This window comes from Oncorhynchus tshawytscha, linkage group LG08, assembly GCF_018296145.1.
Source record: "Oncorhynchus tshawytscha isolate Ot180627B linkage group LG08, Otsh_v2.0, whole genome shotgun sequence".
In the NCBI taxonomy this organism is placed as follows: domain Eukaryota; kingdom Metazoa; phylum Chordata; class Actinopteri; order Salmoniformes; family Salmonidae; genus Oncorhynchus; species Oncorhynchus tshawytscha.
Window position 1 is genome coordinate 17,394,121 of NC_056436.1, and position 26,010 is coordinate 17,420,130.

The 26,010-nt window shown below is 43.5% G+C and overlaps 1 protein-coding gene across 5 annotated transcripts in view; it reads left to right on the forward strand.

The window, feature by feature from the left end:
• Window positions 1–5,004: 5,004 nt before the first annotated feature.
• LOC112256864 (mitogen-activated protein kinase-binding protein 1-like) overlaps window positions 5,005–26,010 on the forward strand; it is a 57,591-nt gene continuing 36,585 nt past the window's right edge. For 2 of the 5 annotated variants that reach the window (XM_024430413.2, XM_042325294.1), the window contains exons 1-4: window positions 5,005–6,002; window positions 9,310–9,401; window positions 22,394–22,456; window positions 24,209–24,266. In XM_024430413.2, the coding sequence (XP_024286181.2) occupies window positions 5,889–6,002; window positions 9,310–9,401; window positions 22,394–22,456; window positions 24,209–24,266 (327 nt within the window). In that variant the 5' untranslated portion in view covers window positions 5,005–5,888. Of the gene's footprint in view, window positions 6,003–8,309; window positions 8,667–9,309; window positions 9,402–22,393; window positions 22,457–24,208; window positions 24,267–26,010 lie in introns of those variants that run through there. The other 3 variants (XM_042325293.1, XM_042325295.1, XM_042325296.1) reach the window with 2 other exon arrangements.

Sequence of the window (26,010 nt, forward strand, 5' to 3'; positions counted from 1 at the left end):
TAATATTACTGTAAAGATTAAGTGACTTACTGTAACTGTACATCCGACATTCTTGATTTTTTTTTTTTACAGGAATATTGTGAAAGAACATGCATGGGTAATTGTTAAAATGCTAAGTACTCCTTCCTTGTTTCATTTGCCCTTTTTAAAGGACAGAGAGAGATCTGACATTTCCCAATCGTCCCCTGGGATCTAATGGCAAACTAATGACCTTATCAGTTACCGGAAAATGTCTAATTTCCCCTGTGAATTATAATTTATAGCAATAGGTGTGTCCCAAATGGCAACTCTTGACCAAGGCCCTGCCATTTGGGATGTAGGCATGATCATTTCTTCAGTTGTGACATGATGCCGTAGTGTGATAAACAGTTTTTTTGAAATACAGCCTTCTCCAAGGGTAAGTGTCGATCAGAACTATCTCCTCCTCACTTCAGTTCTATTTTTGTTTAGAAGTTTGCTCAAAGTCGTTTATAAAATATTTAGCTTGTTACAGAAAAGCATTTTTTAAAATGTTTTATTCGTATCGGAAATGTGATTTCATATCATAAATTAGAATATTAGACTATACTGGAGTGTATTTTCCTGTGTATTGACATTTTATTATACAATTGGGTCTGGAATTATTGGATTCCTTGATAAAGGAAAGTGTTGGTCCCGTGTTTCATGAGCTGAAATAAAATATCCCAGAAATGTCCCTACGCACAAAAAGCTTACGGTATTTCTCTCAAATCCGCAGAAATTAGTTTACGTCCCCGTTAGTGAGCATTTCTCCTTTGCCAAGATAGTCCATCCACCTGACAGGTGTGGTATATCAAGAAGCTGATTAAACAGCATGATCATTACACAAGTGCACCTTGTGCTGGGGGAAAAGGCCACTAAAATGTGCAGTTTTGAGGGAGAGTGTATTTGGCATACTGACTGCGGGAATGTACACCAGAGCTGTTGCCAGAGAATGAAATGTTCATGCCTCAAATGTTGTTTTAGAGAATTTGGCAGTACGTCCAACCAGCCTCACATCCGAAGACCATGTGTATGGTGTCATGTGGGCGAGCAGTTTGCTGATGTCAACGTTGTGAACAGAGTGCCCCGTGGTGGTGGGGTTATGGTATGGTCAGGCATAAGCTACGGACAACGAACACAATTACATTTTATTGATGACAATTTGAATGCACAGAGCTACCGTGACGAGATCCTGAGGCCCATTCTAGTGCAATTCATCTTCCAACGTCACTTCATCTTTCAACATTATAATGCACGGCCCCATGTCTCAAGGATCTGTACACAATTCCTGGAAGCTGAAAATGTCCCACTTCTTCCTTTGCCTACAAACACACCAGACATGTCACATGTTGAGCATGTTTGGGATGCTATGTATCGACATGCACGACAGTGTGTTCCAGTTCCCGCCAATATCCAGCAACTTCACACAGCCACTGAAGAGGAGTGGGACAACATTCCACAGGCCACAATCAAAAGCCGGATCAACTCTATGTGAAGGAGATGTGTCACGCTCCATGAGGGGCAATGGTGGTCACACCAGATACTGAACGGTTTTCTGATACCTTAAAAAATATATATTTTTAAAAAGTGTATCTGTGAACAACAGAATCATACCTGTATTCTCAGTCATTTGAAATCCATAGATTAGGAATTTACTTTTTTCCTTGTATGAGCTGTAACTCAGCAGAATCTTTTAAATCATTGCATGTTGCTTTCATTTTTGTTCAGTATATATTGTATGCTCAAAAAAGGAAAATGTATATTTTATACTAATTTGTTCAGACAAAATAGATTTTGTTTAAAAATGTTTTGACTTTAAACAATCTATTTCTCTGAGCAACTGTATTAGTATAAAATATATTATTTTGCTCATCTTTAGCAAGAGATCTAATCATTTCAGACCCCACTGTACATACAGTGCCTTTTGAAAGTATTCAGACCTCGTTAATTTTTCTACATTTTGTTACGTTACAGCCTTGTTCTAAAATGAATTAAGTTAATAAAATCCTCAGCAATCTACACACAATTCCCCATAATGACAAAGCGAAAACAGGTTTTTAGAAATGTTTGTGAATTTATTGAAAATAAAAAACTGATACCTAATTTACATAAGTATTCAGCCCCTTTACTATGAGACTTGAAATTGAGCTCGGGTGCATCCTGTTTACATTGATCATCCTTTATGTTTCTACAACTTGATTGGAGTCCACCTGTGGTAAATTCAATTGATTGGACATGATTTGGAAAGACACACCTGTCTATAAAAGGTCCCACAGTTGACAGTGCATGTCTGAGCAAAAACCAAGCCATGAGGTCGAAGGAATTGTCCGTAGAGCTCCAAGACAGGACAGAAGCAAAGTACAGAGAGATCCTTGATGAAAACCTGCTCCAGAGCATTCAGGACCCTAAGCACACAGCCAATGCAGGAGTGGTTTTGGGTCAAGTCTCTAAATGTCCTTGAGTGGCCCAGCCAGACCCCGGACTTGAACCCGATCGAACATCTCTGGAAAGACCTGAAAATAGCTGTGCACAAAGCTCCCCATCCAACCTGACAGAGCTTGAGAGAATGCAGAAACTCCCTGAATACAGGTGTGCCAAGCTTGCAGCCTCATACCCAAGAAGACTCGCTGCTGTAATTGCTGCCAAAGGTGCTTCAACAAAGTACTGAGTAAAGGGTATGAATACTTAAGTAAATGTGATATTTTTTTTAAAATATAAATTAGCCAACATTTCTAAAAGCCTATGTTTGCATTGTCATTATGGGGTATTGTGTGTAGATTGAATAAGGTTGTAACGTAACAATGTGGAAAAAGAAAGTAAAGGGGTCTGAATACTTCCTGAAGGCACTAAGAGATTTGACAGATTACTTGAATTTGTATTTGTTTGATTTGACACATTTGATTCAATTTATCAGTTGATTAAGTAACTGAAAAGACTCCTACAGCTGGTCATGGCAAAGGAACAGCACATCAGCCATCGAAGACCTTTCCCTGCCATTAGTCCCCTTTTGATGACTGCAAAGAAACAGCACATCGGTTCGTAGACCTTTCCCTGCCATTAGTCCCCTTTTGATGACTGCAAAGGAACAGCACATCAGCCATCGAAGACCTTTCCCTGCCATTAGTCCCCTTTTGATGACTGCAAAGAAACAGCACATCGGTTCGTAGACCTTTCCCTGCCATTAGTCCCCTTTTGATGACTGCAAAGAAACAGCACATCGGTTCGTAGACCTTTCCCTGCCATTTCCCTGCCATTAGTCCCCATTAGTTTGATGACTGCAAAGAAACAGCACATCGGTTCGTAGACCTTTCCCTGCCATTAGTCCCCTTTTTTTGATGACTGCAAAGGAACAGCACATCGTAGGCCATTAGTCCCCTTTTGATGACTGCAAAGACCTTTCCTTTCCCTGCCATTAGTCCCCTTTTGATGACTGCAAAGGAACAGCACATCGGTTCGTAGACCTTTCCCTGCCATTAGTCCCCTTTTGATGACTGCAAAGAAACAGCACATCGGTTCGTAGACCTTTCCCTGCCATTAGTCCCCTTTTGAGGACTGCAGCTCAACACGCAACTGCGCTGCAACAGTCATTCCCCCCATTCTACCATAGCCTCTTACTGCTCTGTATCTTTGGAAAACTCTGTAGCCTGGTAACCTGCCTCAAATCGTCTCTACAGTGGACTCTCTGCTCCATCGGAGTACTGAACCTTGCTCTGTGTGACCTAGCCTACCTGGCCTCCAAACAGTACACAGATCGCCCTGGGCAGTACGTGAGAACTATGACTGGAGCATGGGCCTTTAACCGTGCGTCCTGAGTAACATACTCCACTTTGTAGGTCTGACCTCAAGCACCATGTTTATCTGTGCAGTCATCACCGACCGCGTCCTGTCCATAATCTTCCCACTCAAGCCTCGGTTGGTCCGAGCCCACAACGCTGCTCTGGTCTCCCTGCTCGTATGGGCCATTACCGTCCTGCTCATTTACCTCCGCTTTCCTAACATCTACTGGCAGCAGAAGAGTGGCATCGGCTACTGTGGAATTGTGGTAACCTCGTGGTTCAGGTCAGCGCAGCCACCTACTGTATAATCTGTTATCCTACTACTCTGAAGGTGTCCGTTCCCTTGCTCCTCATCATCCCTTCCTAATAGCCAGCTAGCCACTTAGCTAGAATTCGTAATATATAAGTTTAGCAAATTCGTAACATTATAGTACGAATTGTAATTCGAATATCATATCATACAAAATGGGTGATGGACATTCAAGAATTAATACATACGGTACGAAACGTAACATATACTAATGGATTGTCTGTACATAATACAATATGTTTTGCGACCAGGTTGGACACATGCATAATTGCCTACATCCCCCCCCCCCCCATGGGGATGTATACTTGTGCCACCAGCAGACTCTACAACCAACAGACCATCTAAGGCTTTTACTGACCAGCTCCCCAAACCCCTCTTGGATGTATAAAATAAAAGGGATCCAGAATAGCATTATGGCAGTAGAGTGACTTGGAGGACTCCACTGGAAGGTTCACCTCATTGGCCACCGTACACGTATTACTGTAGTCATATAGGGTAAAGAAGATGATGCAAGCTATAATATGGAGCAACTGCCCTGTTAAGCAGCACACAAGGAATTTGGGACTAACGTGTAATGCATGTAAATTATTAATAAAAGGTTTAAAGTCTTGAAAATATAAGGTTCGAAAATTATATATTTTTCAGGCCAACTATAATTCGCTGTTTGCATTTTCAATAGCTAAAAGTCGCCATTGTCCGACTGCTTTCATTCAAATGTTGCATTCGAGTTAGGAGACAGAAAACAAGTTGACAGTGGCAGACAGGCCCAGTCGGTAGCTCCAAAAGAGATGTCCCAGCCGCTTTCAACCACCACTAGATGGCGACAATGACTTGACCAGTTAGGGTGAGATCTGGGTCAGATTGCTTGTCCAGTGTAATCAAAACAAACGACTGTAAATGTTGATACTTGCAACTAAGCGAGACAAGGTCTGCCCTGTCAGTCGTGATTTAGAAAATCGTCTAAACGAAAGGGAACGATATAAAAAGAAAGCTAGATATGTTGCAATGTGTGATCATTAAACCATGCATTGCAGAACCAGGAAAAACATTATAGCAATGGCAAGGTAGCTAGTGCCCAAGGCGCCTGTGCTAACCTTAGCCCCTATAGGCACGGCTAAATATCTAGCTAGCTAACTACTGTTAGATACAATGCTAGTTAACATTGTCAAATGACATGCTCGTAGGCAATAGCACTGGGCATATTCTTATTGAGTGTTTTAAGCAAACGTTAGTATCTTTTTTGCCCATATGGGGACGCAAGAGACAGCTGGGATCATAGAGAACCGTATTCTAATTCCTAATTCTATGGCTGAAAGCTTGGCTAGCTGGCTAACCAACTGGTGTTGTGCCACAGATCCAGTTTGCCAATCATTGGTGAGTTCTCGTTGAGGAGGAGGCAATGACAAGAGGAGCGGAGACGTGACAGACTGTCTTCTGTGACCCGACCATCGAAGTAGCTAATCCTGTTGACAATCTGGGAACGTTTACAGTTTTTCCAAATGCATCCAGAGAGAGATCCCTCTCCGTGGATCAGAATGCGATCCAAGAAGAACAGATAATGCGAAAAAGCTTTCTAGGCAGAGCAGGGCATGAAATCAACGAGAACTGCACACATGCTGACAGAACCAGCTCATTGAACCTGTAGGAAGCATGACAGCATATTCCTGTCTATTTGATCTATTTATTTATTTTGGTGAAGTAGAAATGATTGTGTCTGTACTTCACCACCGGTTTCCATATTTGCATGTACTAATTCTATTAACCGATTAATTAAAGAGATCAGTCAGAATTTATTTTTCAAGATGACGGTGGAGGGTTCCACAATAAAGAGTCGGATCAAAAATCTGCTTCGCTCGCCATCTATAAAATTGAGAAGGAATAAAGCTCTGAACAACAAAGAAAATCTCACTAACAAGGTATGTATCTGGCATGGACACTCATCCCTGTACATTTTCATTTTTTGAACATTGACAGAAGACCATTATAACCATCTTATAGATTTGCTATCAAACACTGCGGGCGACCTACCAGGCAATATCACAGTAATTTGTATATAATTGAAACAGCATTGATCGAGCAGTAAAATTAAATGCACAGTCCAGTGCATTCTAATGGGAAGAATGATGTATTGTGTTGCAACTGCACCCGTGTTCTGGAATAATACGTCAAATATTGACAATGCACACAATCATTGGAGGGACATTCATATTTATTTACTGGATCCTCATATAGATTCCATGTACATCACATTTTGGGGAAGTGTGTCACTGACCATTAAACAAAAACATGTTCTTGGACATTGCATGTGGGCTTATTTTCCCTTGCAACAGCAACACCATGGAGGTTGCTCATCATAGTTTACATAAACGTGTCCCTCCTAGCCTAGTCCTGCAGTCAACTCCATATCTTCATGACATGTCTCACACACTGTATAAGTCAATTCTTATACTTGTAGTAAAACAATTATTGTACTAATTTTTTACAGTGATTTATATGCTATTCACAACCTTATTACTATAAGTCGATTTTAAAGAAGTCTGTTCACTTCCTCGGTGTTGACGTGAGAAAGTGGCATGTGACCTGACAGACAGACAGCTGGGTTCGTTCCATTCCCATGTAGGCTACAAGCTACCTGCATTTTCTCTCTTCCCCCCCCCCCTCCATATGTGTGTTGACTGAACCCCCTAAAAAGCTATGAAGAATAAACCTGCAGTACAATCAATTCGGATAACAATAACATTGGTTCTTACAGTTGACAATAATTCTGTACGTTGATGACGATATGTCCAAGAATGTTGTCAATATGACAAGCTTTCATGTGTAGTAATTCCCCCCCTCTTCCATGAAGTTCACTGCTGGTGCATTCCAGTCTGTCTGTTTACGGCTGTAGCAGGACACCGACAGTACACTACCTTCCTGTTCCACCCAGGAGTGTCAGTGGCTGTAGTTCGTGTACTACAAAGTCTCAAGAGACATGGCAGTGACTAGAACAGTCATACTTAGGCTACTTAATAGTCCTCCTTGCTCCCTGTGAAGCGTAGGCTATAAAGCTGTAACAGGCCCCGAGCCATGCTGGACTGTCATTATAGGCTCCATGTCTTCGTGTGTGCATGCAGAGTATAGGCCCACTTTCTAACATCGCCTCTCCAATTCCCTCCCTTCTCTCTTTTAGTACAGTAGTGACGTGTTAGGATTTGTGACCTATTATTTACAGATAAATATAGATATTTCTTTAAACATTGAAAGGTTACTCAGGCAAGATGAGTGTCCTATTTTAAAAGGTCCACATTCTGTTAGTCCCATTGTTTTATTAAGTGTCCACGGCTGTTTCTCCTCGTGGGTTTTAGGAGGTGTTTGTAGGAGCGGTCCGTGGCACACTTACATCAGAGACAAACCAGATGTAAATTCTAACCTACCACTACTCTACTAGCCTGACATTATGTAACACAGCAGGGAGAAAGCTGAGAATTTTTTTTCTTATTATCCTGGTTCTAACGTTGTATTAGGCTGTGAGTACCGTTCTAGAATATTACTGTACGGGACTCCTACCTGCTGCCTTGAGCCCGTCGACCTCATGGATCGTAGCCTATAGTAACGTTAGTGGATGGGTCCCAAATGACACATTTTATAGTGCACTTCTTTTGACCAGAGCCCATAAGATTAGGCTATGTATTATCAGGAAGCCTATTGGGAACATGGATGCAACTGCACTTTATCGCAAAGAAGTACACTGCAGTGGACTCAGTACTCAATGCTCTTTTTCAACTTTCTGCTGAAAACTTCCTCCTATGCTTTGTTTACAAGGAGGAGGTATACTGGGCTCATTAAAGTCCCTTTTTAAAAATGTTGACGTAGTCAATTATTCCTTTGACGTGGAACTCTGGTAACAAACAACAGAAAGCACATTGTTCTAAACTCTATTTATGGAGCAATAGCCCAACTTCCACTTATTTTCCTTTTCCTGTCTGGAAGCTTCAACCTCTGTTTTTATGCAACGTCCCAAAGATCTAGCCGATGTCTTATGAGCTATAGGCTAGTGGTCATTCATTTTATTATATACATTTATAAATTCATCACATCAACTGAATTAGCCTATAGTCAAGCTATTTGTCACCTTGCTGGCAACACTGCTGGCTGCTGTTGATTTGCTGCCATGGCCACATTTCAACTTGAACCCAACAACCCGGCAAGGTAGGCGTAGAGAAAGAGAGCGAGGCGTAGAGAATCAACGGTTTGCGACGAAAGCACAAACAGGCAGCTGTACAGGAGGTGGAAAGTGCCCCACACACACACTGGGAGGCACAGTAACTGAATACAGTCATGTGATTACTGGGGGGGTGATCTACCACACTACAGTTGAAGTCCAGGAGAGGGGATCTACCACACTACAGTTGGGATTCAAGTAGCTAGCATATTCTAGCTTGTATCCAGGTGTTTTATTATTCAGTCAGTGTTCCTGGGGGGGTTGTGATCAGTGCCCTTGGCTGTTCTGGCTTGTTGTGGGGTGATGAGGAAGAGCAGGCCTGGAGGGATCCAATCACAAGGGACGTATATGCTATCTCTGAGAGGCTGTGAAGATGGTAAGTAGAAAGAGAGAGGAATATCAATGAGCTTGAACTTGACTTAAATCTTATCTGACTGGCTGATTCCTGCTGTGAAATGTCGTTGCTGGTTAACAAACTGCTGAAACCCAGAGAACATGTCAGTGCAGTGTGATGGCTTCGTTTTTGCAAAACATTTCAAATGTTATTAGCTCATAAGTTGGGCTGCTGACATGCTGCTTTTCTCTTCAACTATGCTTATAGGGACGTTATAACCCAAGTTGTTGACCAATGCATATTCGTTTACTCTGTGAAAAGGTATTTGTGCAATGCATTGGCCTACACAGCAGATACTGGTCTGTCTTGTTTCTATATTTGTAAGAGTTTCTTCGTAGTCCCTTCAATTAAGAATAACGAAACTCGTGAGTCTGGTATGTCACTTCTCATCTGGGAAGATACAGTGGAATACCATTCATGATCCTCCTCCTTTGTATTAAGGGTATAAACTATATACACACACACACGCATGCACACACACACTGACACAAACCCTTGGCCTGTAGCTTGTGTGTATTCCTGATTTAACATATGCTATGGAACGTCTTCTATGGTGGTGTTTATTTGTGAGTAATGTCATGTGTTGACCATTTATTGTATTGTTGAAGTGATGTTTATTTTGCAGGTGACACTGGAGAAGGTGCTAGGGATCACAGCATTTGGGAACCGCGCTTTGGCTTGTGACCCTTGCTCTGGACTCGTGGCCTACCCAGCTGGGTGAGTGACCCAGAGAACACCTGTTACACATCCAACAACTAAACCTAAAATATGGGGAAATCCACAGAAATGTGTGTTATTGAAGAGCAGTAGTTCAGTAAATGGTTTTAATGTCCAGGCCTAATACTTCACCTCGTTCACCTTCCCACATCTTGTCATTTTGATACTTGTTCATTCAACTTCAATGCAATGTTTGTTGGTTTCTCTTTTGCTCCACTGGGCTCCTTAGTGGCGCGGCAGTCTAAGGCACTGCATCTCAGTGCTAGAGGCATCACTACAGACATCCTGGTTCGTGTCCAGGCTGTATCACAACCGGCTGTGATTTGGAGTCCCATAGGGCAGCGCATTATTATTTTTATTTATATGTATGTATGCACACACAGTGGGGCAAAAAAGTATTTAGTCAGCCACCAATTGTGCAAGTTATCCCACTTAAAAAGATGAGAGGCCTGTAATTTTCATCATAGGTACACTTCAACTATGACAGACAAAATTAGAGAAAAAAAATCCAGAAAACCACATTGTAGGATTTAATGAATTTATTTGAAAAATTATGGTGGAAAACAAGTATTTGGTCAATAACAAAAGTTTATCTCAATACTTTGTTATATACCCTTTGTTGGCAATGACAGGTCAAATGTTTTCCGTAAGTCTTCAAAAGATTTTCACACACTGTTGCTGGTATTTTTGCCCATTCCTCCATGCAGATCTCCTCTAGAGCAGTGATGCTTTGGGGCTGTTGCTGGGCAACACGGACTTTCAACTCCCTCCAAAGATTTTCTATGGGGTTGAGATCTGGAGACTGGCTAGGCCACTCCAGGACCTTGAAATGCTTCTTACGAAGCCACTCCTTCGTTGCCCGGGCGGTGTGTTTGGGATCATTGTCATGCTGAAAGACCAAGCCACGTTTCATCTTCAATGCCCTTGCTGATGGAAGGAGGTTTTCACTCAAAATCTCACGATACATGGCCACATTCATTCTTTCCTTTACACAGATCAGTCGTCCTGTTCCCTTTGCAGAAAAACAGCCCCAAAGCATGATGTTTCCACCCCTATGCTTCACAGTAGGTATGGTGTTCTTTGGATGCAACTCAGCATTCTTTGTCCTCCAAACACGAGTTGAGTTTTGGTTTCATCTGACCATATGACATTCTCGCAATCTTCTTCTGAATCATCCAAATGCTCTCTAGCAAACTTCAGACGGGCCTGGACATGTACTGGCTTAAGCAGGGGGACACGTCTGGCACTACAGGATTTGAGTCCCTGGCGGCGTAGTGTGTTACTGATGGTAGGCTTTGTTACTTTGGTCCCAGCTCTCTGCAGGTCATTCACTAGGTCCCCCCGTGTGGTTCTGGGATTTTTGCTCACCGTTCTTGTGATCATTTTGACCCCACGGGGTGAGATCTTGCGTGGAGCCCCAGATCGAGGGAGATTATCAGAGGTCTTGTATGTCTTCCATTTCCTAATAAGTGCTCCCACAGTTGATTTCTTCAAACCAAGCTGCTTACCTATTGCAGATTCAGTCTTCCCAGCCTGGTGTCCTTTGACAGGTCTGGTCTTGGCCATAGTGGAGTTTGGAGTGTGACTGTTTGAGGTTGTGGACAGGTGTCTTTTATACTGATAACAAGTTCAAACAGGTGCCATTAATACAGGTAACGAGTGGAGGACAGAGGAGCCTATTAAAGGAGTTACTGGTCTGTGAGAGCCAGAAATCTTCACCTACAAAACTTGTTTGTAGGTGACCAAATACTTATTTTCCACCATAATTTGCAAATGAATTCATTAAAAATCCTACAATGTGATTTTCTGGATTTTTTTTCTTATTTTGTCTGTCATAGTTGAAGTGTACCTATGATGAAAATTACAGGCCTCTCTCATCTTTTTAAGTTGGAGAACTTGCACAATTGGTGGCTGACAATACTTTTTTGCCCCACTGTATGTGTGTAAATATACATTTATTTAACTAGGCAAGTCAGTTAAGAACAAATTCTTATTTACAGTGACGGCCTAGGAACAGTGGGTTAACTGCCTTGTTCAGGGGCAGAGCGACAGATTTTTACCTTGTCAGCTCGGGATTCGATCGAGCAACCTTACGGTTACTGGCCTAACACTCTAACCACTAGGCGTCCTGCTGCCCCCGCCAGAATTGGCCCAGCGTCGTCCAGGTTTGGCCGATGTAGGCCGTCATTGTAAATAAGAATTTTTTGTTAACTGACTTGCCTTGTTAAATAAAAACTTTTTTTTTTTTAACTCATTTTTGGAAAATGTTATGCGTGGAGGCCATGTGTGATTTATCTTTACAGAACTGACTAGGTAGGCAGAGGCAGAGCACCATTAGGTTTTGAATTTAATACACTTCAGAAGTCCCTGGACGGTAAGATTTTTCAGAGAATGAGTGGAGCGTGAAAGCTGGAGGGAGAGTAGGAAAGTCATTTCTCAGCAATGATCAGGACGTGTGTGTATTGTATTCATCAGGGGAAAGATATCTTGTGGTTTATGAACACAGAAGAGCTGTGTCATGAGGAGCCGTTTTAGTCATGTAGCTCGCTAGGTCGACACTTTCAGAAGTAGCCCTTGCTACAAGGTTTGAGAGGCAGTATGCTGTACAAAGCACTGCTTTAACTATGATTTTAGCCGTGGTTGACGTTTTAGGTCGACAGCTTGACGCTTTCCTTGTGCTACGACAGTCATACCGTTGTATCACTTCAATAACACGGCATGTCTGTCTTTAGAGATGATAGAGCATAAGATGCATTAGCTAGACCTTTAAGTCAGTTTTCAGTGTCTCCACATGAGGTGTCTCTGCAATACTACACATCTAGTAATTGGCAACTAAATTGCTGAGTAGGCCTATGCTCAGTCAACCATCAACAATCCTAATAGTGCCTTAAGCCTTAAAAGTTAAGTAAAATAACTATTTTTTTTCCTGGGGGAACTTAATTTGTTTGCTGTATGCAGTAAGGGCCTCCGACATTCACATAGGAACCAGGCTATTGGTTTCAATCTCTCCAAGGGGTCTGCTCATAAGGTGGACTGTGGACAACGTGGGCTAGAATGTGAGGGAGAGTCTCTGACCTCTATCACATGCTTCATCATCTCATTAAGGTGTTAGGCTTTACAGCTGTGTGTGCGCAGCTATGAAAACAATGAAGGGAATCACATGATATATATATATATATATATATATACACTAGGTTACACAGTGGCATACAGTTCCGTCAGTACAGATCATTGATTCTAAATAAATACAGTAGCCATAGCCTACTTCCTGGAAGTGTAAAGTGCAGGAGTAAGCCTGATATAGATTCCTTGGATTGGGAGGGGAGGTGGTCACAGGCATCCCAACAAGGAATTACAGGAATCAGAAAGATACATTCTCTGCTTACTCAGCTGCTTGTGTTAATGTGCATGTTAGGCTGAGCTCCAGATCCAATGAGACCCGGCAGATGTCTTAGGCTGCTTCCCAATTGGCACCCTATTCCCTATAAAGTGCACTACTTTTCACCAGAACCCTATGAGCCCTGGTAAAAAGTACTGTTGTACTATATAGAGTTTCATTTGGAAGACACTGCAGATGTTTTTGTGGGAGAGGAAGCATCTTCACACCAGAGAGTGTCTGTCTGTGGAGGGTTTAGGGTCAGTCCAAGCCCTTACACAAAGCTGTCACACATGGCCCGGGTCGTATTCATTAAGAACCAAATGGACTGAAACTGGGTGGGACTACTAACCTGAACTTAAGAAACACTCATTCTCATTTCAAAATGTTTTGCTATGCTTTTCTATGGCGTGCACTACTAAATACGACCATGGGCTGAGTCCTGCACCTGATGAGGTCTAGCTATGGGTGCTGAATAGTCCGCACCCATGGGCTGAGTCCTGGGCACCTGATGAGGTCTAGCTATGGGTGCTGAATACGACCATGGGCTGAGTCCTGCACCTGATGAGGTCTAGCTATGGGTGCTGAATACGACCATGGGCTGAGTCCTGTACCTGATGAGGTCTAGCTATGGGTGCTGAATACGACCATGGGCTGAGTCCTGTACCTGATGAGGTCTAGCTATGGGTACGTCTGAAATTGCACCCTATTCTCTTTTAATATAGGGTAGTGCACTACTTTTTGACCAGACCACACCCCACAATGGCCCAGATCCTTCATGGAAAGGTGAATTGGTTCCATTTAGCCTACTTCTCTTAAATGTATACTGAACACAAAAAAAAACATTTATCCCATGTATCATGAGCTGAAATAAGAGATAATCCATATGCACAAAAGCATATTTCTCACAAATTTTCTTACATCCCTGTTAGTGAGCATTTCTCCACTGCCAAGATAATCTATCCACCTGACAGGTGTGGTATATCAAGAAGCTGATTAAACAGCATGATCATTACACAGGTGTCCCTCGGATTGGGGACAATAAAAGTCCACTCGAAAATGTGCAATTTTGTCACACAACACAATGCTACAGGTGTCTCAAGTTCTGAGGGAGCGTGCGATTGGGATGCTGACTGCAGGGATGTTCACCAGAGCTGTTGGCAGAAAATTGAATGTTAACTGCTCTACCATAAACCGCCTCCAACATTGTTTTAGAGAATTTGGCAGAACATCCAACCGGCCTCACAACCGCAGACCACATGTAACCACCTCCACATCCAGCTTCTTCAACTGCGGAATCATCTGCGACCAGCCACCCGGACAGCAGATGAAACTGAGTGTTTGTCTGTAATAAAGTCCTTTTGTGGGGAAAAACTCATTCTGAATCCAAGTGGGTGGGCCTGGCTGCCAAGTGGGTGGGCCTGGCTGCCAAGTGGGTGGGCCTGGCTGCCAAGTGGGTGGGCCTGGCTGCCAAGTGGGTGGGCCTGGCTGCCAAGTGGGTGGGCCTGGCTGCCAAGTGGGTGGGCCTGGCTGCCAAGTGGGTGGGCTGCGCCTCTGCCCAGTCCTGTAAAATCCATAGATTAGGGCCTAATGAATTTATTTCAATTGACTGATTTCCTTATATGAACTGTAACTCAGTAAAAACAAAAAAATGTTGGTGGTTGTTATGATTATTATCGGGGAATGGGAATATCAGGATCCCAAAGATAAGTTGTTGAATGCTAGGTCAGTGACAAGGGATTGTATATTTTTTGATTTACCATAGCTTTGTTGTTTGATGACTGAAGGATATCAGCATTTGCTGCAAACGTCTTAAAGTGGCAATCAGCAGTAGAAACGATAAAACATTTCTCCCTGCCCCTGTTCGATTAAAACTGAGGGATGGGGCTAGAGAAATGGAACCACTCTCAGATTCATAAACCGAGCTATGCATGAATGGGCTGACCTTCCATGATATCAAAATGATAGTCTTAAACATGTTTTCAGGCTTTGTATTGTTTGTTTACATTTACTTTGTATACAAACATTGGAATAAAACAAGGTTATTACTGGTTCTGATGGGGTACAACCGTTGAACTAAGCTCATAGGTTATATTCTTCAAAAATCAATGGGTACATATAATTCATATATAAGTCCAAAAATGGATGTAGCAACTTTTGATTGCCCCTTTTAAATTTCACCTTTGCCTACCTTTTGTTAGTGCATTTATGGCAGAACCTGAATGCAGCACATTGACTGTATAGGTCAATATCCATGGTTCTATAGTGTGTGTATATATACAGTGCAACCTAGAATAATATGTGAGATTATTGAACAGGGTAGGACTGTATGGGTTTTGGATGAATTAATGTCTGGGTTGTCTGAGACAGCGGCATCTCTAGTGATGTGGAATCAATGTCCTCTGTGAGCATTAAACGTCCTGCTGGCTGTTGGAGGAGTCTAACATGCGTGACTAGTTGTGTGTCAGACAGGCACCCTCGACTTGTCCTGACCGCACTGCAGCAAACTGAGTCCGTATTAACTGTGGGTGTGTATGTGTGAAGAGGGAGCGAGGGTTAGGAAAAAGGTGCGTGGGGGAGGGAATAGTCCTCTTGTAGCCCCTAGCTGTTAGATAGCCCTGCTCAGAGGTAGAGGAGTGTACTCTGCCTCTGTGCTGCATTGCAGCTCTTTGCTGGAGGGTCCCACAACAGCATCTGTAACTGTATTCTCAAAGGATGCGGTAAGACCAGAGGCGCTGGATGGACTGAAAAGACAAACGGCTACAAAGAAAACACTGACTACAGAGAATAGTCTCAATCCTGAGGCAGTAAATATCTATTCTTTAGCACTTTGTAAATCTACAGTAGACGACTGTATCTGTCTCTTATGTAGTCTCTCTCATTGTGCTCTCATGGCTCGGATTCAATACGTTTTATAGGTACCAACGTTGGTACAGCTACAATATGCTGCCTTCATCAGGGTTGCATTGTTCCACAGTAGATTTAAAGAGATTGAACAGGATCTTAAGCATTTACACATTTGTTCCCTGTCATATGAATCCTGTCATATGAATTGTGCAGTGATTTATTTTTTGCAGGACGTAACATATCATTTGAAATGGATGACGTCATACACAATGTCCGAGGACCCGTTTTGGCTCGTGAGCGCTGCTTTCCAAACTACTGGTGGAAATGATACAAGCTCTTTATTACCCATCTTTAAGGACAGAGAACCCCTAGTTTTGCTCCCGTTGTTGTTAGCCAGCTACCCTGACCGTACCGGGACAGGAGACTTGCAGCATGGCAGATTAATGATGAGGTCGTCCAGTCTGTCTCAGCATGAACGGAGGACAAGAAATAAGGCAGGATCAGCATGGATAGGTGGAGGGAGAGAGGAGGCAAGCGGGGTAGGTTCTTTGAAGTGGAGTGGACTGGCAGATCGGAGGGTGGTCTCTCTGTCTTCTCTCTGGGGTCGGAAGGAAATTGATATACCCTCCCTGCAGACACTACAGACCCTGTAAGGCTTTGTCATTTCATTTCAGAGGCTTGACCACCTGTCAGTTTGCTGAACGAACCCACCAGATGGCTGATGGGTGGCTGATGAGGATTGCCTTTTACTGTGTGGTAACACTATTACTCAGCCTGTCATGAATTAGCCATAGGTATAGGCTCTTCTTTTAACTGGTCTTCCCCCTCCGCTACTGCATATACTCGGCCATGAATTTAGCCATAGGTTAGTCTAGGTAGGGAGGCTGTTGTTTTCACTAGTCCACCCCCCCTCCTCAGTCTATGACTGATCCTGTCTGATCAGTAAATATTGGATTTATAATTGCTCTGAAATCAGAATATTTGCTTGAGATCAGGTGCGTGCTGCCATGTTGAACATCAATGTTTTTATTGTTTTGAAGTATATAAGCTTTCTATAGTATGTTTATAACTGCATGACAGTGTTAGCATTGTGATTCTAACTAGTGGTTACCATTCAGCAGCAATTCTTTGGTTGGCTGAAGTTTGCATAATATTTTCCATGTAAATTCTGCTGAACGGTTGAAGCCCCATCTCCTCTCCAGCCTCTCTTATCTGTTAAAATACACTTCATGACCAAAAGTATGTGGACTGATCGTCAAACATCTCATTCTAAAACCATGGGCCTCCACTCTTCTGGGAAGGCTTTCCACTACATGTTGGAACATTGCTGCGGGGACTTGCTTCCATTCAGCCACGAGCATTAGTGAGGTCGGGCACTGATGTTGGGTGATCAGGCCTGGCTCACAGTCGGCGTTCCAATTCATCCTAACAGTGTTTGATGGCATTGAGGTCAGGGCACTATCCAGACTAGTCAAGTTCTTCGTCACCGATCTCAACAAACCATTTCTGTATGGACCTCACTTTGTGCACGGCGGCATTGTCATGCTGAAACAGGAAAGAAAGTGTCTTCCCCAAACTGTTGCCACATAGTTGGAAGCACAATGTCATTGTATGCGGTAGCGTTAAGATTTCCCTTCACTGGAACTAAGGGGCCTAGCCCCAACCATTATTCCTCCTCCACCTAACTTTACAGTTGGCACTATGCAATCAGGCAGGTAGCGTTGTCCTGGCATCAGCCAAACCCAGACTCGTCCGTCGGACTGCCAGATGGTTTTGCGTGATTTATCACTCCAGCCGACGCTTGGCATTGCGCATGATGATCTTAGGCTTGTGAGCAGCTGCCCAGCCACGGAAACCAATCTCATGAAACTCCCGACGAACAGTTCTTGTGCCGAGGTGGCTTCCAGAGGCAGTTTGGAACTCGGTAGTGAGTGTTGCAACCGAGGACAGATGACTTTAACGCGCTACGTAGTTTAGCACTCAGCGGACCCGTTCTGTGAGCTTGTATGGCCTACCACTACGCAGCTGAGCCGTTGTTGCTCCTGTATGTTTCCCCTTCACAATAACAGCACTTACAGTTGTATGAGCAGCCCTAGCAGTGCAGAAATTTGACAGACTGACTTGTTGGAAAGGTGGCATCCCATGAAGGTGCCACATTTAAAGTCCCTGAGCGCTTCACTAAGGCCAGTCTACTGCCAATGTTTGTCTATGGAGATTGCTTGGCAGTGTGCTCGATTTTATACACCTCTCAGCAAAGGGTGTGGCTGAAATAGACAAATCCACTAATTTGAAGGGGTGACCACATACTTTTGTGTATACAGTACCAGTCAAAAGTTTGGACATGCCTTCTCATTCCAGGGTTTTTCTTTATTTTTACTTTTTTCTACATTGTAGAATAACACTGTAGAATAATAGTGAAGACATCAAAACTATGAAATAACACATAACAACATCATATGGAATGATGTAGTGACCAGAAAAGTGTGAAACAAATCAAAATATATTTTAGATTTGAGATTCTTCAAAGTAGCCATCCTTTGCCGTGATGACAGCTTTGCACACTCTTGGTATTCTCTCAACCAGCTTCATGAGGTAGTCACCTGGAATGCATTTCAATTAACAGGCGTGCCTTGTTGAAAGTTAATTTGTGGAATTTCTTTCCTTCTTGAGAAAGAAAAGTTGTTTTGTGACAAGGTAGGGGGGTGGTATACAGGTAGGGGGTGGTATACAGAACATAGCCCTATTTGGTAAAAGACCAAGTCCATAGTAGGTCAAGTACCGCTCGAATAAGAAAAGAGAAACAACAGTCCATCATTACTTTAAGACATGAAGGTCTGTCAATCCAGAAAATTTCTTCAAGTGCAGTCGCAAAAACCATCAAGCGCTATGATGAAACTGGCTCTCATAAGGACCGCCACAGAAAAGGAAGACCCAGAGTTACCTCTGCTGCAGAGGAAAAGTTCATTAGAGTTCATTACCAGCCTCAGATTGCAGCCCAAATGAATGCTTCCCAGAGATAAAGTAACACACATCTCAACATCAACTGTTCAGAGGAGACTGCATGAATCAGGCCTTCATGGTCGAATTGCTGCAATGAAACCACTACTAAAGGACACCTATAAGAAGAAGAGACTTACTTAGGCCAAGAAACATGAGCAATGGACATTAGACTGGTGGAATGGATGATCTCTGCATGTGTGGTTCCCACCGTGAAGCATGGAGGAGGTGGTGTTATGGTGTGGGGGTGCTTTGCTGCTGACACTGTCTGGGATTTATTTAGAATTCAAGGCACACTTAACCAGTGTGGCTGCCACAGCATTCTACAGAGATACGCCATCCCATCTTGTTTGCGCTTAGTCCCACTATCATTTGTTTTTCAACAGGACAATGGCCCAACACACCTCCAGGCTGTGTAAGGGCTATTTGACCAATAAGGAGAGTGATGGAGTTGACCTGGTCTCCACAGTCACTCGACCTCAACCCAATTGAGATGGTTTAGGATGAGTTGGACCGCAGAGTGAAGGAAAAGCAGCCAACAAGTGCTCAGCATACGTGGGAACTCCCTCGAGACTGTTGGAAAAGCATTCCAGGTGAAACTGGTTGAGAGAATGCCAAGAGTGTGCAAAGCTGTCATCAATGAAAAGGGTGGCTACTTTGAAGAATCTCATCTAAAATATATTTTGATTTGTTTAACACTTTTCTTGCTTACTACATGATTCCATATGATGTTGTTATGTGTTATTTCATAGTGTTGATGTCTTCACTATTATTCTACAATGTAGAAAATAGTAATAATAAAGAAAAACCCTTGAAAGAGTAGGTGTGTCCAAACGTTTGACTGGTACTGTATAGTGTATAACCAGCCCAGTTGCCCTGACCTGTTTAATAAGGAACGAAAACCTGGGACACCAGGTGGGTGTAATTATTTATCAGGTTGAACAGAAAACTGCAGGCTCCAGACCTCGTAGGGTCAGAGTTGAATACCCCTGATGTAGGGAATAGGGTGTCATTTTGGATGGAGCTAACGTCTGCAGGTTAGAGCTGGTCTGTTTTAGTGTTATGGTATAGGTTGGGAAAACATGTTTTGAGGAAGCGTTAGAGCTTTTTCTAATGCTTAGCCTAAGGTAGTAGTGATGTTACTGATTATCTAGGCTACTCTGTAGATCTTCAAGACACGCTGTTAGTTTCCTGATTCATGTCTTTGCTAATAAATAGCCAACTGTGTTCATTTGACTGTGCTTGCTGACACCGGATGACCAGCAGTGTCAGGAATAGAAAAAACAGGATAGCAGTTTGTGCTAGCCTAGTACTGCAGCCTGTGTTGTGGGAAAGATAACTTGTAGGATTATTTTGCCTGAGAGAGGAAGCTCACGTTCAGCACTCCTCCTCAGGTCTTTGATCTGAGCCCTGTCTATCAATCCCATGGTTCTATGTAAACTCCAATCCAACAATCCTATTATGTTCTAACCACTCAATGTTCCACACTCTCTCGCTTCCTCTGTAAAACCCAGTGGAACTGTAGAAGGGAGGGAGTTTATGGTGTGTTTGTGGTGCAATGAGTAATGGTATATTGATCCATGAGCTCATTCCCCTCCCACCCCTGTAGTTCTGGCTGAAGTAATGCCACAGAGTAGACAGCCATGAGCCATTCCTCTACTGCTGACAGGCTGAAAAATAACAAACCGATGACAGCCAAGGCATGGAAGGCAGTGATGAAGTGCACTCACTCAACAACGTGCAGCTTGTTTCCTACCTATTGAATGAGATGACAGCACAGCAGACAGGAATTGTTCTGTGGTGTGGTCTCCAACTCTGGGGCCCAGCTGGCCTGCCTGTCCTGTCTTCCCACAGTCCTCTGGCTGCTCTCTGACATGTGACACCAGCAAGCAGGCAGCATAAAACCTGCTCCATGGGCCTAGGTAGTCAACCACTGACTAATAGGGGGTGCCATTTGGGATGCAGGCTGTCTCTGTCTCTCTCTCTCTCTCGTTCTCTCTCGTTCTCTCTCTCGTTCTCTTTCTCTCGTTCTCGTTCTGTGTGTCTGAGTGTCGTGTTTACACCGTGCCAGGCAGGAGAGCTGGCTGGCTGTTGGCCAGTTACTGTAACAGTCCCATTTGTATCTGCAACCTACATATGTGGCATTTCAGGCTGCAAGCAGAAGCCTCTCCAGCTCCCCAGACAGCCATTAACCAGGGGATGGAAGGTCTGTGTGTATCTGGCACCTACCGTACCCCGTTCAAAGGCACTTAAATATTTTGTCTTGCCCATTCACCCTCTGAGCAATGCCAGGGTTGACTAAGTCTGGCATGGGCCGTCACCTCCCTCTCTCCTTCTCTCCCTCTCAGTAGGAGCCAGTTCAGAGGGACTAAGGAGCTGTACTCTGTTAAGCATCACACAGACGCATGCTGGGCTTCCTGTACAAGTGTGGCATCGGGCTGCATTCTCAGTGCCCAGTTTGATTCTCTGGAGACTCTTTAAGAGTGAATTGGTGTTAGGTAACTTTTGGCATCATGTCAGTAGGACAGTGCATCAGCACAGTGCAGCAGGTTTGGACACTGTAGTCTTGTTGTATGACCACATCTTTCCCTCATTTTATGGCATTTCATTTTCCCCCCTACAGTTCCAGTGGAAGTCCTCTGGAAGAAAAACATGAAGCATTTACAATGTTCTTGCTTGCAGACCCCCAAAGCAAGTCTTTGTCAGCTGCTCTGTGGTGGTGAGGCTACTAGCTCAGTAGACAGTAGTACGGTAGGGCTACTGTAGAGTTTCCGAAGGTGCACCACCATTTTCTTTCTAGAACTTTCTCCCTCTTGTCTGTGCAATCTCAGTGATGCCATAGTGCCTGGCTGTCCCTTTGATTGTATCCCCAGTACACCTGAAACACTTCTATTCAAAGGCTTTCCAGCAGCTCTGATGATCACAACAGTGCCCAGCTTCTCTCTGACACATTGTCAGTGACTGACTACACAGCAAGTATTCCCTCTCATCTTCCCTGCTGTGTGATAAGGTAAAAGGCCCTGGACGTCGTTTAGCTTCTAGGAGTGTTTCCCCACTGGGAGATGAAACAAGAAATGGAAGCAGCTTAAAAAGGCAATCTGGTTTTTGCTTGGTCATGCTACTCAGTGCTCCTGGTTTTTGCTTGGTCATGCTACTCAGTGCTCCTGGTTTTTGCTTGGTCATGCTACTCAGTGCTCCTGGTTTTTGCTTGGACATGCTACTCAGTGCTCCTGGTTTTTGCTTGGTCATGCTACTCAGTGCTCCTGCATTCACTCACACACAGTGACTTTGCAGCCATGCTGTCCTCTACTGTGATATTCAACCTAAAATACAGCAAGAGCGGGATATTAAGTATTTATGTAACTTTATTTTAGTGCGGCTCAGGAGTTATTCTTGACAACAGGGAATTCCGTGTAGTCTGTGTTGTGACTCAGTCCACACTCTCTGCAGTAGCTATATTTAAGTTTACTACTTACCTAACTTTGCATGTTAGTTTACTTTACTTTTTATCTAGCACTTTGCAGTCCATTTTAAATGTGTCATTTTAGCAGACCCTCTTATCCAGAGCGACTTACAGTATTAGTGCATATATTTCCATGCTTCTTTTGTACTGGTCCCCCATGGGAATCAAACCCACAACACTGGCGTTGCAAGCACCATGCTCTACCAACTGAGCTACATGGGAGACCACTGAGCCTTGATTATTGGGGTCATTCCCCTGAGTAAATCTATGTATTCTAAACCCTATTCTCGTTCCTTCTCTTTCCTACAGATGTGTGGTGGTGCTGCTGAACCCCAAGAAGAACAAACAGCATCACATCCTCAACAGCTCCAGGTGAGGCTTCATACGATATAACTGCTGCCTCCTGTTCAGTCCGTCAAGCCAGGCGAAGCCAAGAGAGTGCATGGCTGCAGCCAGCTAGTCAGTCACTTAGGCTTCAGGGTTCCTCCTCATACGTCGCTGACATACAAAAACAAAACTACAACAGTAAAGATTGTAATAGCAATCCCATGACAATAGTCTTGATTTGGTGCATAGGCTACATACCCAGCCATCACCTGTGTCTCAAGACATGTCCAAGTTTATCATAAGACAATAACAGAATCCATCAGTGATTCGTATTTCCTGCAACTTTCTGAAGAGGCAACCAGAATTCCCTGTCAGTGTGTGTGCCGTGCGTGTGTCTACCACTTTGTGTAGCTGTTAGCGATGATGCTAATGAAAAGTCTTCTGGTAGATGGAAAGGCTTTCACAAAAACCTTAGTTAAATGTTAACTACAAAGTAGCCTATGCTGACCTGGCATCAATTCAGTGGGAACCCCTGGAGCATTTCAGGTTAAGTGCCTTGCCCAAGGCCACAGCGACAGACTTTTCACCTTGTCGGCTCCGGGATTCGAACAAGTGATCTTTCGATTACTGGCCCAACGCTCTAACCTCGAGGCTACCTGCCACCCATATGCAGTACCAGTCAAAAGTTTGGACACGCTTACTCATTCCAGGGTTTTTCTTTAGTTTTAATATTCTCTACGTTGTAGAATAATAGGGAAGATTTGTGGTTCCATGGAGTAGGATTGCCTAACCCTGTAGGACCTGTTAACACAGGCCATCTGGATGAGGGAGGGAGCTAGTCTATAGTGCCTAACACAACATGGCTTATGGAACGACTGAACAAGAGCACTGGACAGACAGTCAGCCACGACCAAAGCAGCACCCCGGCTTCAAAGCCACTGCCAACCCCTTTCATGTATGGTAAAGGCAGAGGTAGGCAGACGTGGTCGCGTCATTAGGGCTGAAAAGACGTCCTCTAAATCAATGTGACTAGCTGGCTCCATCCAGTCTTCATTCTGTCATATAGCGAGATGAGTTTGTTTTCGTAATCTCTCCTTGTTGGAAGCTAAAACTGGAACTTAATACCCTCTCTACTCTACTCCTACTGCTCATCACTCTACAGACTAATTATTACTCTGCCATGATTAGATCACAGTACAGTAATGCTTAGTACAACATTTGATAAGAGAAAAGCTGCTTGGCTATGCATCAAACATTTGACACTTAGCTAGGGGGGGAATGTGCGTTCCAAATGGCAGACGCTTCCCCACATAAGCCCTAGGGCATAACTTTATTTCCGATGAAGTATTGCACAACAGGTTGCCAGACAATGTCTCTGTGTACCAGTACTGGCCCGGAATAACTGCTTCAACAGTTTAAGAAACACCTTGAAATTGAACCTGTTAAACAACCATTTGACTCCCAGTCACAGGCCATTGAGGCGATCAATCAGCGCAGACACTGTTTCTTTAAACTCATGTCTTTACCACCACAGGGTGTATCATTTTACTATTCTCAGACTGTACTGTTGGTACAGCAGCAATTGTGTAGGACTCCTTTCCTGTGGTGTAGGAGTCTCTAATCTCTACTTTAGTGTGTGACGATAATCATCAGATTTGATGTATTGATTGTGGTGAGTGTGCCATTGTTATAGAGTACACCCCAAGCGGAAAAACTCCTCGAGACCAGGATGCATTCACTTATTTTCGACAGTAATGAAACGTTTCCTCTTCTCTCTGTCTCCTATTCTCTTCACAGGAAAACCATCACCACTCTGTCATTTTCCCCTGATGGCAAATTTGTGGTCACAGGAGAGGTGAGTGTCATTCCATTGTTGGGGACCTATAAAATCCGTGATGCGAAAAAAAACATGGACAGAATCACAGAATCCAGACATTAAAACAGAATTCAACGATATAAAAAAATGTGTCAACTTAATTAGGGAATCAACTAAATGTATTTAAAGTTAATTCATTTGTCAAATTGTATCATAAGATTAGGAACAGAATCCATCAGTGATTCGTATTTCCTGCAACTTGCTGAAGAAGCAACCAGAATTCCCTGTCAGTGTGTGTGCCGTGCGTGTGTCTACCACTTTGTGTAGCTGTTAGCGATGATGCTAATGAAAAGTCTTCTGGTGGATGGAAAGGCTTTCACAAAAACCTTAGTTAAATGTTAACTACAAAGTAGCCTATGCTGACCTGGCAGAATGATATCATAATTATTTGCATCAATCCAGTGGGTATTTGTTTTGCAAACTCTACCATCACATGTGCGCTACAAAACACTGCGAAAGAAAAGCTTCTTGCTAGCGCTGGAATTAAAGGATAACTACACCCCAAAATCTAAATTCCTCAAAACATTCCCAGACCTCAATATTGGTCTCCTGATGTGGTTTAAACATTGTTGTGGACTTCAACACTCAATTTAGTGTTTTTTCTATAAAGAAAAGTGTGATTTTGAGAGTGAAAACCTTGAAAAAATGGGGAAAACGGACACCTGGAGAAACAAAATGGAGAAAACAGAATTTGGGGAAAAAATAAACAGAATCAGGCAAAATATAACACAGATTTTTTAGGGCCCTGTATTATGTCTTTGCATGCCGTGATGAAATTATGATACTTCAACTGTAGCTTCCTAAAAAAGTGCTGACTGTTTCCTGCTCCACTGCCAGGGCATGGCAGAGCTATCATTGCAGTGTCCAACCCCACAGTTCATAAACGGAACACTGTCTGTGCCACATTTACAAAGGACTGTGTGTGTGTGTGTGTGTGTGTGTGTGTGTGTGTGTGTGTGTGTGTGTGTGTGTGTGTGTGTGTGTGTGTGTGTGTGTGTGTGTGTTCGCGCTGCACCATTGACTCTGTCAGTGTGCGCGCGTGTGTGTTAGTTTAATCCATACTAGCCAGAAAAGTGTGTGTGCTGTTGCAGGGTTGCCATGGCAGCAAGGAGGGGGCAGGGTGCCAGACTGACTCTGTCAGCTGTCTGGAGGGGAGGGAAGAGAAAGAGGGAGACTTCCATGGATGTGCCAGTGGCAGAAGGCACACAGCACGTGCTGGTGCTCAGCTCACCCTGTCTCTCTGTCCTCTGTGGTGTAGCTAACTGACCATGCTGCCAGTGACCATGCTGCCTACCCTATGTATGCTCTCAAAGGGAGGTCCCTCTGTTCAGTCTGCCTCTGTTCTTTCTTTTAAAGAGCTAGACAACATCTCTCCTGATTGTTTTGTTCTAAGGAGGTGCAGCAAAGCTAATCCCAACCATGGGTTTACTGTCCCTAGCTGCTACTGTAGTTGGTTATATTTATTTACCATCAAAACACTACACGTATCTGACATTGGTAGAAATATGCCTTATGTCGCTCATACGGGACCTCTTCCCATAGCCAGTATAAGAATGATGCGTACAAAGCCACTGCCTGCAGAGGGGAAGAAGGTACTAGGGATGGATTAGAATATATTTCCTGGCTGAAGCTTCCCTCGCCTGTCCTCTTTAAATTCCCTCCACTTGATCTTCTGTTCTGTCGTTGAGTTGCATAAGACAAATCATTAGCGGATTAGTAAGCA